Source organism: Apodemus sylvaticus, chromosome 12 (genome assembly GCF_947179515.1).
Source record: "Apodemus sylvaticus chromosome 12, mApoSyl1.1, whole genome shotgun sequence".
Classification (NCBI taxonomy): Eukaryota; Metazoa; Chordata; class Mammalia; order Rodentia; family Muridae; genus Apodemus; species Apodemus sylvaticus.
In genome coordinates, this window is record NC_067483.1 from 83,356,063 (window position 1) to 83,370,865 (window position 14,803).

The 14,803-nt window shown below is 41.5% G+C and overlaps 1 protein-coding gene across 1 annotated transcript in view; it reads right to left on the minus strand.

Annotated features, from left to right (window-relative positions):
* Positions 1-3,112: 3,112 nt before the first annotated feature.
* Positions 3,113-14,803, minus strand: part of Pld5 (phospholipase D family member 5) — a 321,195-nt gene continuing 309,504 nt past the window's right edge. The window contains exons 9-10 of the mRNA XM_052201062.1: positions 11,743-11,857; positions 3,113-4,856 (exon numbers count right to left, since the gene is read on the minus strand). Coding sequence (XP_052057022.1) covers positions 4,609-4,856; positions 11,743-11,857 — 363 coding nt within the window. The 3' untranslated portion in view covers positions 3,113-4,608. The remainder of the gene's footprint in view (positions 4,857-11,742; positions 11,858-14,803) is intronic.

Genomic DNA, 14,803 nt, shown 5'->3' on the forward strand with positions numbered 1-14,803 from the left:
TTATTTTATTCAGGTCAGAAATGATAGGCAGCTCTCTGGCTAGCAAGCTATCAGGGAACAAGGAAGGGTGTGACTCCATAGCAAACCCCATAGCATGGGATACAGGATAATTTATCCTATCTATATTCTCAGCCAAAATGCTTATAACAGAGTGTAGCAGTTCATTGGGAATAAAAAGGCAAGGAGAAAAGTCCACCCATAATCCCCAGGGCTGTTGATAGGATGGCGTTTAAATAATAATGAATAATAATTGAATAATAATATTGAGTAATTGATACAAGTGATTAATAGTAATAATTGAATAATAAGTATTTTTCTGCTCTATGCAGGGAATGCACAGTTTCACATGAAAATGTGAAATGTTATTTAAAATATTTAAAATTAAAATGTATGGAATTTTTAAATAATTTAAAACATTGGAATTTAATTATAATGGAATTTAAAATTTAACTTTATGAAATTAAAAATAATTTTAAAATAATGGAATTTGGAAATAATGGAATAGAATTTGGAGAGAAAAAGACTTACAAATGTCATGTATTTAGGGAAGATGTAAAGACTTCAAAAGGATAGAATTCCTGAGACAGTTGGATCCTGGATCTGATTCTGCCAAGAAATTCTCACTGTCTTTTCTTTTCTTTCTTTTTTTTTTTTTTTTAATTTTCTCCCCCTAGAACTTAGTTCCATAAGTTTCTCCAAGCAAATAGAAATCTCAGGATGAACGAGTACAAATCATTTGAGAAGAGCTACAGGTCAGTGGGATACGAGCCTTTGCCCATCTCAGGTTCAGTGGGATACTTCTGACGAGCTGGTAACCATGTGTTAACAAAAACACCCTTTTCAGTGAGTAAGATCAATCAACAGAATGTGATTGAACGAATCCAACGAAGAGTGGTATCAGAGTCTCAGTCAGAGCAGAGCAGATTCCAGGGAGACAGTGCCCGGAGCAACACAGAAGCAGAAGCTTCCAGGCATCTTTCAGGTCTCTTGCTGAGCCTGTGAGACTCAAAGACATCAGTATTCACGTTCTGTTCCACAGGACCTTGGCAGCATTTCTTACATACTCCGAAAAGACAGCATGCATGGGGGTTGGGGTGGGCTGGGGGGCATTTCCAGTGTGTCTCAGTTTCGTCATTTTCAGGCTCACAAAGTATATTCACAGAGTGTAGGTACAATTCCATGCCCCCCTTCCTTTCCTGTGGCCTGCTAGCTCTGTGACTTCACATATGAGTATCCAGTGACAGTGTAGCGGAAACCAACAGGACAGGCATCGGGAAGTGTGTGGCAATGACTGGTGAGGATGAAATATACATTTTATGAGTCTTGGAAAAACTGCAGGACGCATAGAAACTGGTTCCTCGTGCCTGCATTCAACCAGTTGGTCTGTCTGAGGCCATACTGGACTCCAAAGTGAACAGATGTGGGCCTGCATGGTGGGTCACTGTCGAAATTTGGAAACCAATGTTTGAGGATAAATAAGGCACTAAGTTACTGTTAGTGATGGAGAAGTCCAAAATGTATCTCCAACTGTATTTGGTCTCTATTCCCTTGGAGAACAAGTCCCAGAATATTCTTGGAGAAAAAAAAAGGTAGGATCATAATCACCTTCTCCATATTTTTTATCAGAGTATACCTAAATTACAAGTAGTTTCAGAGTGTGTGTGTGTGTGTGTTTTTTTTCTGTTCTTGAGAAATAGATTCTAAGCTACTTGGAAGGTAAAGAATGGAAGCTAATTATTTATCCAGCAGAGACTTAAAGTGTAAAAGATAAAGGTCCCCTTTGTAGGACAGCATCCTGCTGAGAAGACTCTCCTAAATTAGATGCTCTCTCAGGGGACAGGGGACACTGGGCACTCTACACAGGGCTCATTTCCCTGGGTGCTGCAGGAGAGTGCTGCATGGTGGGTGAGGTGCTTAGCTGCAATGGGTTACCAGGTCAGGCAGCCTCCATTGATGCTGGTGTGTGGCAGACACCTGTGGTACACGCCCAGGCCTGCTGTGATGGGAGGCTTGGGAATAAGTGACATGCTGGTCATTTCGTAAGTGACAATGATCTCTTTTCCTGCTGTACAATATCTAAGGCAGCAACAGGGAAAGGGCTGGTGCCCCCAAACCTATGTTTGTCTCATGAGACAATGACAAGGAATCTGGGAGACAATGGAGCCCAAAGGGAGGTTTGAAGTTTCCCTTGCACTCCCCTTTGAATCAACCCAGGTTCCCTTTGTCTGTTCAAGAGTGAACAGGCTAGTTTGTCCCCACCCTGAACCATAGCCTTCCTTCCTTCCTTTGAAAATTATCCCCAAGGCTACTTTAGGAAAACTGCCAGGATGACACCCAATTCAAAGGTGGAGTACATGGTAAATACTTAGAGTCCTGTGGGCTGGCCATTATTAACGAAAACTATCACAGAGTCTTTAAGTCAGCCTACTTGATACCTTTAAATCATAGCTTTCTCGTGGGATGCTCTGTCTCTGCCCCTCTCTTTGTCTCTGTCTCTCTCTTTTTCCTGCTCTGTTACTTTTTGTTTGTTTTTTGAAGCAGGGTCTCTCTCTCTCTCTCTCTCTCTCTCTCTCTCTCTCTCTCTCTCTCTCTCTCTCTCTCTCGATGTAGCCTTGGCTGTCCTAGAACTCTCTATGCAACCTCTAACCCATAAAGATCTTCCCACCTCTGCCCCTATGAGAGCTGGTATTAAAGGCATATCTGCATATTGTCCCAGCTCTCTTGACTGGCTTTAAATACCCAGTGAGGTGACAGGTGTCCTTGGCAGGAAAGGGACAGGGGTGATCAATAGGTCTGAGAACAACCATTCTGTGTCAGTGAACCTGTGAATAAGGAACTCTTTTTGGCATCATTAAATCCAAGTCTCTAGAGATTAAATAATGAGATTGTTCATCCTTGTTCTAAAAACACATGTACACAGTGGTGCTAATGGTCCATTTGCAGCACAACATCTAGTTATGTGTTATTATTTATGTCACTGTGACCAGGTTGAATGCTCCATTCAAATATCTACCATTCAGATTGTCATTCGGACCAACCTTCTCCACCCCCGGGGCCCCCATTCATATCACCTGTGTTTGTAAATAGAAGATGCTTTATTTTTCCTCTGGATTCTTCGGGAGAGTGCCTGGTATTGCTTCTACCAGGATACCACAGGGATTATTTCAAGAAAAAGATTATGCAATGTAATGCTTAGCATTTATATAGGTTCTTTTGATTTCAAAAACAACTTATAAATATCGCCTACCACGACAGCATCCTTGCGAGGTAGGTATTATCGTCTACATCAACAATAGAAAACCGAGGCCAAAGAGGGAAGGGCTCTGTTCTGAGCACGGAGTCAGGAGCCATACTGGCATAGGCATCTTGGCCATTTGCTCTGGGCCCTGAAGAGGTCACACCTCTCTCATACAGCAACAGTCTCTGTTAATACAGGATTGTATATTATATAGATATAAAACAACAACACACAATGACATTATAGAACAATAATCCAATATTTCTGTTTCTTAGTAAAATATGTTAAGCACAGTATTTAAATTGCATTTGTCTGAAAAGCATTTGGTATATTAAATAGCAGAAGGTATATTAAATAGCTCTATTATAAACATTTGCTGGCATACTCTTAACAGCATAATAATTCTAAATAAATTAAAATCCACCGACGCATAGATCTTTCCTTTATAACACTGTTAACCAAGCACAAATGTGAAACTGCTTTATTCTTCAAATGCAGACTTAATGGCTTGCTGGGTATTAGCAGGGGCACTTACTTCATTTTTCTGAGCTTGAGGAAAGGGTATATATATATATATATATATATATATATATATATATATATATATAAGAAAGACTGTGGTTTTTTAAAAGTAACCAATTTAAGATGGGAAAAAGTGTAATTGAAAGAAGAAAGTGAAAGACTGATTTCCATTTGGAAAATTCATACCATTCCCTAAGACATTCCCACCCTTTGAACTAAAGCTGAGGTGGATCCAGGGATGATGTAATACAAGAACATGTTTGTCAGAAGACAGACTGATACCCCCCAAAACCTGGTATCAGAACACAAGGAACAAGGGGACAGAAACGAGTGTTTTTCAGTCGTCTTGAAGGCTGGCATGAGATGGAGACGCCTGGGCTCAGCTGCCTGGATAGGTCTTGGAGATGATATATCAGGGCAGATACTGGGCCCTGCCTGTGTCTTCTCCCCCTTCCTCTAATTCCAGAATTCAGCAATATTAAAGGAAAGGGCTCACCTCATGCTATGCTTCTTAAAACCAGTGCAGGTGGGTCAGCAGAAAAGGTTCTAAAACCAGTAAGAATCAGGAGACAAGAACCAAGTCGTAAAATGTGTTTGTAGTCATTAAAAACTAACTCCTACGCCAGAACAACATTCTCTGTCAGAGCACATAGATACAAAAGTCTTAAATTTAATATACAGAGCTAAGATGTTGTTAGCTAGATATTACATGTCATTCAGAGAACATTTTAAATAAGTGTGCTTTTTATTTCTCCTTAATAAAAGAAAAGATGTAGTAAATTGTTGTCTTTCCTCTAGTTCTTGCTGAGTTTGGTCTGAAGCCTTGCGTGTCTGTTAGTGAGCTGTGGTCAGGGCTCCTTCCCGGTGGCATTGGAAATGGCAGGTTGGTTGGACGGAGACTTGAGTTTGGACAGGCTTGAACAGTTCGGCTGTTTCGTTGGCTGTATGGATTTGGCATAAGGCGAATACCAGTCCCTCTCAAACACATCTTTAAGTTGCTTAATGATGCTCCTGTTACCTCTCACATCTGCCTGGTTGATGACAAGGCCCGTGCCAGCATTCTGGGTGAAGTCATTCCCTACCCAGTCAAAATTTCCTACAAATAAAGAAATTATGATGAGAAGGTACAATCCACTGGGAAAATTCCCAAGATAATTAAATACAGAACAGATTTAAAAATAAATAAATAAATAAATAAATAAATAAATAAAATAAACACCCAGGAATAATAAGAGAGGCAGAATCCTGTTGACAGCTCCCGAGGGGGAAAAATTGCAAGAAGCTCCACATATGGCGGATTAATATTTGCATATTATTTTGGCATTTTCTTTGGCTTCTCTCAAGTCGAAACTCAAAACAAGAAATCTGCTGTTCTTTTCCTGTAAATGTTATTTCTTATTGATGTTCGCAAGACACACTAAATACAGCAACATTTAAAATATATAGGAATACACTTAAAAATCCTGTGAACAATTACTACCTTCTCAGAGAGACAACATCGAATCCATATGTATAAACATTACTATGCAGAGAGGCTTCGCCATTGAGACAAAGCAGAAGGAGAGATATAACTCTGGCGTTCCCTAAGGAGACTGGAAGGTATCCCCCAGAGCAGGACCGGTGGCTTGAAGAAATAGAAGAAATGTATTCTCATGACTTTGGAGACAAAAACCTCAAGGTTGGTTCCTTCCGAGAACTACAGGAAATGCGATGGCTACTTTTTGTTGCCAACTTACCTCCTCTAGGAAGAACAAACGCTATCAGATTAGTCTTTCACCAGATCGATGGTGCATTCCCTTGACAGCTAATTGATGTTGGAGGGTTCAGCCCATTGTGGGCATCGCCTTCCTTGGGTAAGGGGGCCAGGGCTGAATAAGAAAGGTAGCTGGCCGTGAGCTTTGAGATCAAGGCAGTAAACCTGTCCAAACTCAAGATCTGCCCAACTTTGAGATCTCTGCATAGTAATGTTTATACATATGGATTCGATGTTGTCTCTCTGAGAAGGTAGTAACTGTTCACAGGATTTTTAAGTGTATTCCTATATATTTTAAATGTTGCTGTATTTAGTGTATTTTGTGCCTGTGGTGGCGGCTTCAAGCTCCTGCCTTCTCTTGGTGGACCATCACGTGCCAGCTGAGACAAACACTTTCCTTCCCAAACTGTTACTGGTTCATGGCATTCATCACGGGAATGACGAGCAAACCAGGATGGAAAGGACACATTCCATCTCCCTCTCCATCCAGGCGGCCCCGTTCTCCCTGCCTCTCCATACCATCTTTCCTCTATGTGTGCCCTTATCTAGCCTTTCTCCTTATTTTCTTTTGAAGCTGGATGTTACTGTATAGTTCCGGCTAGCCTACAATCCTTCCCTCTCAGCCTTCTGAGAGCTGGGATTACAGGCATGAGGCACCGTGTACACATAGTTCCTTTGTGTTTTGTTTTGTTTTTAAAGGACACATTCACTCATACTAGGGATCAGGACTTCCACATATGAATTTTGAGGTTGGGATTATCTTAGAAGAGGCCATGGTGATGAATCCATCTCTAAGGCTCAGGGGGTTTGAATAAAAATGACCCTCATTGGCTCATATATTTGCAAGGTTAGCCAGTTGGATAGCTGCCAGGGAAGGTTTAGGAACTGTGGTCTTGTTGGAGGTGGGGTGTCACTAGATGTGGTGGTTTGAATATGCACGGCCCAGGGAGTAACACTTATTAGGAGGTGCGGCCTTGTTGGAGTAGATGTGGCCTTGTTGGAGGAAGTGTGTCTCCGTGACAGTGGGCTTTGAGACCCTCCTCTTAGCTGCCTGGAAACCAGTTTTCTTCTGTTTACTTCCAGAACAAGATGCAGAACTCTCAGCTCCTCCAGCACCATGCTCCCTCCCTTGATAATGGACTGAACCTCTGCACCTGTAAGCCAGCCCCAATTAAATGTTGTCCTTTGTAAGAGTTGCTTTGGTCATGGTGTCTCTTCAAAGGAATGGAAACCCTAATGAAGACACTAGGGGTGGGCTTTGAGGTTTTGAAAGCCCACGCCAGGCTCTGATGTCTTTCTCTGTGTGCATGTTTGCTGCATAGGGTTGTAAGGTTCTCAGCTATCTCTCCGGCACCATGCCTGCCTGCATACTACCATACTCTCCACCATGATGATAACAGAGGAAGCCCGGTACACCATAAGCAAGCTCCCAATTTAAATACTTTTCTTTGTAAGATTTGCCTTGGTCATGGTGTCTCTTCATAGCCATAGAACACCAGCTAAAACAAAGGTCCAGGAAATGGCTCACACCCACCACCCCCATGTATTTCTCTTTGGCATCAAAACCAAGGTTTGTCCTTAGAAGGGGACAGTGCTAATTATTTATTGGATCTTCATTCTCCTGTGTTGTTCACTGAGTTACCTAATATCTACCAGGTCCGATATTAAGAGTGTAGATATAAAACTGAAAATAAAGGTTCCTGCTTTCGAGGAGTTCCAGAAAGAGTCATTAGAACACAGATGGTAAGAAAGAGCACACCAGGATGTCACACCCAGTGCCACAAGCACCTGAGAGAAGGATTTCTATCCCTAGCTTAAAGTGTCAAGAAGAAGCTGTGCCTTGGGTAATGAGCAATGCCCTCCAGCTTAACTAGGACAAGAGAGACCCAGATTCCAAGAAGGAGAGTGATACCTTGTGCTCAGAGAACAGGTCGGAAGTCTGGAATGTAGGGGATGTAGTCAAGCTTTAAGGGAGTCTGAGGGGAGAACAAGTATGAGATACTGTCTACTTTGGGCAAAGCATAGGACTTGTGATTATGTACATTATTTTGTATGATGACTTGCCATGAGAAAGGAGATGTTCACAGAGATCCCTACAGCTGTCTCATGTTTCATGGCTACCAATGGTGCTTCACAGGGAACCAATGGAGCTGCAGTTCAAAGCCAAATTTAACTCCAGAGTCTGTGCTTCCACTGCCCACTTCACCCTGGACAATGATTTCAGCTCAGGCCCTGGGGCATTGCAACCATACTGAGATTTCTGCTCTATGCACTGGGTGGTGAAATTTTCTGGAGGAAACACACATAGGTAATTACTAAGGGGACATAAAGGGGCCTCCCTGGGAAGAGAAAATTGGATGGAGCCCGGTGAGGAGTTTGGGGCCTTAGCCTGTAAATCTAGCCTTTTCCCTGTCACACAGAGAATGAGCCAAGAGCAGGGTGTTTGTGGCTTTCAAATGCCTTAGTTGGCTTCTTTTGCGACAGCTCTGGGAAGCTTCGTGCTGACACAGAAATTTTGGCGGACCTTCAAGGTGACATATGCTTCCATATTTTTTTTTAAGCTGGGCTACAATTTTTTATTTATTTTTTTTTACCTTTTATCTTTTTAGACTATTTTAGTTTCTCGGAATGCACACTAAAATTTCAATATACAGAATGTAGTGTGTCCTCTCTCTCGCTCTCATTGTATGCATGCCCGCATGCATGTGTGTATGTGTGTTGGGTGTGTGTGCATGTGTGTATGCATGTGTGTTTGTATGTATGTGTGTGTGTGTATGTGTGTGTTTGTATGTGTGTGTGTGTATGTGTGTTTGTATGTATGTGTGTGTGTATGTGTGTGTGTTTGTATGTGTGTGTGTATGTGTGTGTATGTATGTGTGTGTGTGTGTTTGTATGTGTCTGTGTTTGTGTGTGTGTGTGTGTGCCAGAGAGCTTACCTTCTTCGTAGGTAGACTTGGACATCTTTCCTGCACCTTCAATTAACCTCCCCATCTCTCCTTAGCTGTCTAGTTGCTCAGACACCTTCCTAACAAAATTTCCAAGCTTAACTCTGATACACTGTGGAGAATTTATAATGAGAAAGATCATGCTGTCTGAAGAGTCTTCTGGACATCTCATACAAACTTAATGGAGTTATACTCCCATGTCCTGAGGTTTTTCTTGGTTTCACACTATCAATGAGTATCTAAGATGACTTAGGACTTCTCAGAGCATGCTAAGAATTATTTAATGCATCAGTTAATTTCCCTTTTGATGTGCTTTGGATGTTTTTTCTATTGGAACTCTGCTTCTCTCTAGAGAATCAGTGCTTTGTTAAAACTGTTGTCTATAAAATGAAGTTACTTAATAATGTCTTACCTCATGTTTACTAAGACCCCAGAGTCAATGTTTGGAGCCATTTGCATATTATCTCATTTAATCACCACACCATCAAAGGTTGGGTGCTATTATCCCCCTTTCACAGATAGGGAGACTGAGGCTTACACGAGATTACACAGATGGCTACATCTCCCAGTTTGTGTCAGTGCTGTAATTCAAATATAATTTTTTCTGATCCCAAAACACTTACTTAATTTGCCCAAGAAATGTTTGTATATCAGGTGAGCCATTATAAAACCAATAAACATTAGTTTACATTCTACCGCCAGCCCACATGATCTTGGCTGAGTTCTATTTTCTTCTTTGGTTAAAGAGTCACTGAATGTGCACATGACACCTTACTTTGAATAAATGCTACAATACAATATCTTGATTTGGGGTCTTAAGCCACTGAGTACCCCTGGATTCATCCCAAAGCTTTAGATAATTTAGCTGGAAGTTTCTATGTTTAGTAAGCAATTTTTGGTGGTTTTTCTTTACTTGCTTTTCAAATTTTTATGGTTGTTTATTATTTACTTATTTAATAGTTTTGAAGGTTTTGCCTGCATGTATATATGTGTGCAACTTATGTGCCTGGTATCCTCAAAGGTCAGAAAAGGGCAATGGATATCCTAGAACTGGAATTAATGGATGTTGTGATCCCCTTCATAGATTCTAGGAATTTAACCCAGATCTGCTCTGCAAGACCATCAAGTACTCTAAATTGCTGAGCTATCTCTCTGTTTCATGCTTCTTGCTTTAAAAAGAAAAAGAAAAAAACAGAAAAAAGAGCTAGCTCTGGTATGATGGTACATGCCTTGGGAAATAAAGACAGGTGCATCTTTGTGAGTTTGAGGCCAGCCTGGTCTACAGAGCAAGTTCCAGGACAGAGGGGACAGCACAAAGAAACCCTGCCTCAAAAAACCAAACCAAAACAAAAGTCCAGGACTGGTGTTGCATGCCTCCAATTCTAGCACTTGGAAAGTAAAGACAGGTGTATCTCTGTGAGTTTAAGGGAGGCCAGCCCAGTCTACAAAGCAAGTCCAGGACAGCCAGGACTTGTTACTCAGAGAAACCCTATCTCAAAACAAAACAAAACAAACCAAAAAACAAAAGAAAACCAAAACAAAACCAAGCAAACAAACAAAAGCTAGTTTCACTCTATTTTCCATATTTTACTGAGAAAAATGAGAAAATTCAAATAATTCCATTTTTGAATCACCTTTGAATGTGCTTATAACAATCACAATTACATATTTAAAAAAATTTTTTTGAGACAGAGTCTTTCTATATTGCCCTGGTTGTTCTGGAACTCACTATGTAGACCAGACCTGCTTTCAACTCACAGAGATACACCTGCCTCTACCACCTCAGTGCTGAGTTTAAAAGTGTGTACCACATGCCCGGCAAAAATCTCCTTTAAATTATTTATATATATATATATATATATATATATATATATATATATATATATATATATATATATATAATGTATATATACATTATATATATATGTGTGTGTGTATGTGTGTGTGTGTGTGTGTCTGTGTATAGTTTGTGTGCATGTGAGTGTAGTACCCATGGAGGCCAGAAGAGGGCGTCATATCCAGCCAGAGCTGAAGATAAAGGAGGCTGTGAAACTCTCAACAGAAAGTGCTGAGAATTGAACTGCAGAAGAGCAAGCAGTAAATGCTACTGGCCTATCAGCCATCTCTGCAGCCCCATGTATTAAAACAAAAACAAAAACAAAAACAAAAAACCCTCCATGCTCTATTTTTAAGAAGGCAATGACATAACTAGGAAAAATAGAGACTGATATTCTGGGTCTGAGATTGCAGCAACCCCTGTAGACTGGACTGGACAACTGTGTGGCCAAGTTACCTCCTTCACAACCCATATCCTCACTTCTAAACCTGGATTAGAATTCTTCTCTCCATTGGCAGCAGTGTTAGGACTCAGGCAAAAGTGCCTCATGAACTAAAGGTTTGTTTTTCTTTTTTCTTTTTAATTCACCCATGGAACTTAGAGAAATAATTGATATAGATTCCATATTTAATTCTGCACCCCACAAACGTGTTTTTCTTTTCTGCTGAGGCTGTTGCTTCACCTATGTGATGAAATAATCACCCCAACTCTTCAGGTTTGAACATCTTTTTAGAGACAATGTCAGCTCTATCTGTGATAACTCAGCTCTATCTGTGATAACTCGAGTGAACAAATTACCCTTGCCTCCCACACACCGTGAAGACTTAGAATAATCCCACCAATGTAATGATGTGTGCACCTGGAACTCTATTGCCTTAATAATAATAGCTAACATTAATTGGGCACCATCCGCATGCCAGATGCTTTGTGTATCTTAGCTCTCATTTAAACATCACCCCATGAAGTCAAAGCTGACACCAGCTTCCTCTTACAAATCAGCGAACTGAAGTTCAGGGAACTCCAGGGAATTGTTCCACATTAGATATTTAGACAATGGCAGAGGTGTCATGAGAAGATGGTGTGGCTGTCTTTGCTGCCCAGACAGTGTAATGACTCCCCAGAACCCCAAGACAGGGTGCCCCATGACACTGTAGACAAGCAAATGAGCACTGCGTTCCATGCTAGAACTTACCTCTGAGGAGCCCTTTGCCTCCTCACTTATAAAATGAGCCAAAAGGACCCGAGGATGTCTGTAGAATGTGGATGGAAAACTCTTCTGTGATCTCCAGCCATGGAGTAGAGAGGGTCTATGGGACTGAAGAGCCCTTGACTCCAGCCTCCGGTTTCTTACCTGCACAACCTCCTCAATGGCTACAGCTTCCAAGGTGTCACCTCCCCCTACTGTCCTCCTGTGACCTCTGAGGGTCTTCTCAATCCCCATACCTACCGATGTAAGCGGCTCCGTCTGTCACCATGTACTTGTTGCGGTTTAATTTGGGAAAGGTCTGGTTCTTTTGTTCTTTTGTTGCGCAAGCGTTCTCTCTTTCCAGATCAAAAAATTTCTGTAAGACAAAAGAAAAGTAAGAAAGCAAAGCAGGTCAACTGAGAATGTTTTGGGTCTTGTTCACAAGCACAAAGGAGTCTATTACCCAAATATCAACAATAGACTTCCTATTGGGTTATTAAAATGACACTCTTGTTACGCTGTATAGAGGAAGCTATTTTTACTCTCCATCCATATAGGCAACAACAAAGAAAATTAGCATGTTCAACAAGCTCTATAATTAACTCTGCAAAGCTAACAAATGAACACACAATTCATTTTCTGAGTAGGGTGAGGGATAGAAGGCTGTTTAATTCTCACGGTCTTATTCAGCAGGGCACACTGGCACTGGCAACCGCCCCCAGGCGCTCGGGGTCACGCATGACAGCCAACTGAATGAATATTCTTACCCAGTACATACAATATGTCAACGACTAGCTGATTCATCTGAGAATCTGCAAAGGTCAAAAGAGATTTTGCCACAAGAACAAATAGTTTCCATTGGAACACCTAAGCCTACAGGGCTTTTTATTTATTTATTTATTTTGAATGGGAAACTAAAATAAAAATCACAAGTTCAAACTATGTTTTAGTGTGATTCCAGATGATGATGATGATGGTGATGATGATGATGATAATTAGCAGTCTAATTGACCCAAGGCCTAAAATGGAGGCGCTTGAGGACTATGGGAAATGAGCTATAGAGAAGAAAGGCCTTAGAGATTTGGTCAGTGTTGGATTAAGTGTCCATTGTGAATGAGCCTATGGGACTGTGAGGGCTGAGCTGAGAGGAGACACACATTGGAGATGAGGCTCTCAGGTCTCCACTTGGTGGAAAACTTGGAGTCTAGAAGTTGAGTTTTTATGAATGATTTTGTGTAATTTCAAAGGCCTGCTTGCCCCTATTTGGTTCAGAGAGACAGTGAGAGTTGGTCTAGCCTTATGCTTCACGCTGGGGGAAGGGTAACCTAGTGATCACTAAGGATCCAGATGTTACCCAAAACTCTATTCTGAGCTTTATCTGGGAGACTGATAAGGTAGCAGAAACCAGATGAGAGGCTCTGCCATTATTAGAGGCCTTAATGCATTAGAAGAAAAGCAAAATGACCAAAAAAGAATTGGGCAATTTATTAAATAAACTAATTCAAGTCAGCCATGATAAATATTATTTTGGATTAAAATTTTTAAAAATTATATGCGTGTATGTATGTATGTATGTATGTATGTATGTATGTATGTATGTTGAAGTGTGGGTATATGCATATATAACTGCAAATGTCCACAGAGGCCAGAGGTGTCTAATCCACCAATCTGGAGGTATAGATGGTTGTATGTCACCTGAGTCACCTTGTATGGGTGTTGGGAACTGAACTCTGTTTCTTTGCAGAGCAGTGCATACTTTTACTTGCTGAGCCATGTCTGTAGCCTTAAACTGTGACAATCTTCCAAGCAGCAGTCTGTTTTCCTCAATGATACTGAGCCATGTCTGCATAGGCGATGGAAGCATTTACTTTCCAGGGCCAGAGCATCCTGCCCGGTCCCAGGTCTTCTATCCACCTTGTCAGGGCTCCCTGCCTCCTGAAGACATCCTGTCCCCACAGTTGCTATACCCTACTTTTCCTGTGAGTGCTCACTTGCCATCTGTGTCCTGGATGATGGGGCCATAAGTTGTTTTCTCACCCAGGCTTGTCCTGACATTTAAAAATACATGGCCTCTGTTTTATAAAATGGCCAGCAGTGAGCTGTTAATGTATGGTTAATTCAAGATTCATGACCATCTGTGTCCAAGTGGTGAAGCTGATGGAATTTTGCAGGGGTTACTACCGTGGATTTTTCTTTCCTTGTAGGATTTCAGATGCAAGGGCCTTAGATTTGAGCATGCTGTGGATCAGAAAGCAGCAGAGTGAGGAAGACCCCTGGCTTTGGATAAAGGGAGATCGAGAGTAATCAAGGGAGAGAATGTTCCAGGCTGCATGCATGAGCTCCTGGAAACCTCATAAACTTGACACCAGGTCTTCTGATTTCCCTCACTGACATCCAGGATACATGATGCACACTGGGGATACCAGATCATAGAAGACAATTAAGGAATGTCTGGGCAATGCTTGATCCACAGGAGGGAATGAATCCATGTCTGGTACTGCAAACCCAGGCAAAGGCCCGTGTCTTGGGAGTACATATGCCCTATTAGAAAAGCTATTGCTTTTGTTTGGCTTAATGAGCATGATGTGCCTCCTGTCAAATTGCCTTCTAAATAGCTATGTTTATGCACACAGATTAGTGATGCTATCAGCTTTTGCTCTGCAAAGCACTTTTCTGCAGTGGTCATTAGTTAATACAGAGACTCATAATTGGCTAAAGCATTGAGGAGAAATGACTATTAAGTGCCCAGTAGATGGAACATCTATACTTCAAGGCACAGGGAAGATCAGAAAGTGTGTAAGAGCTGGGGGAAGGAGCAGGGAGAGGTGGAAAACCCTCACTTTTTTGGCAATGGCATGGCTGTTACATCCCTGAAATTTAAAAAAAAAAAAAAGTTGTGATAACATGCACAAAATTTCCATAAAAACTGGGTCTGTTAACACTGTTTTGGAAGTGAGGTGGGGGTAAGGGTGTGAGGGAATGGGATCGTGTGGTTCCACACTTCCCTGATGATTTATAAGCAGTTCATGGCTGATGGGGGAAGGGAGAGGCATTTCCTTTAGGGGCAAGCAGCCACAGTGAGACTCACTGGGGAGAAAAGCCTTGGGTGTTGCTCTAGGCTGTCTTGTGTCTCCTCACTGATGATAGATCCTCTCTTATCACTGCCTTCCCCTTTCTTTTACTGCCTTCATTTGTGAATCTACCAGTTTAGCACATATTTTGAATGCTACTAGCCTCATGCTGGGCATTAGGGACTAGACATCTGGTTTTTGCATCATCTGACTTCCTGGAGTCCTGGATGCCATGTCAGTGTTCTGGATGC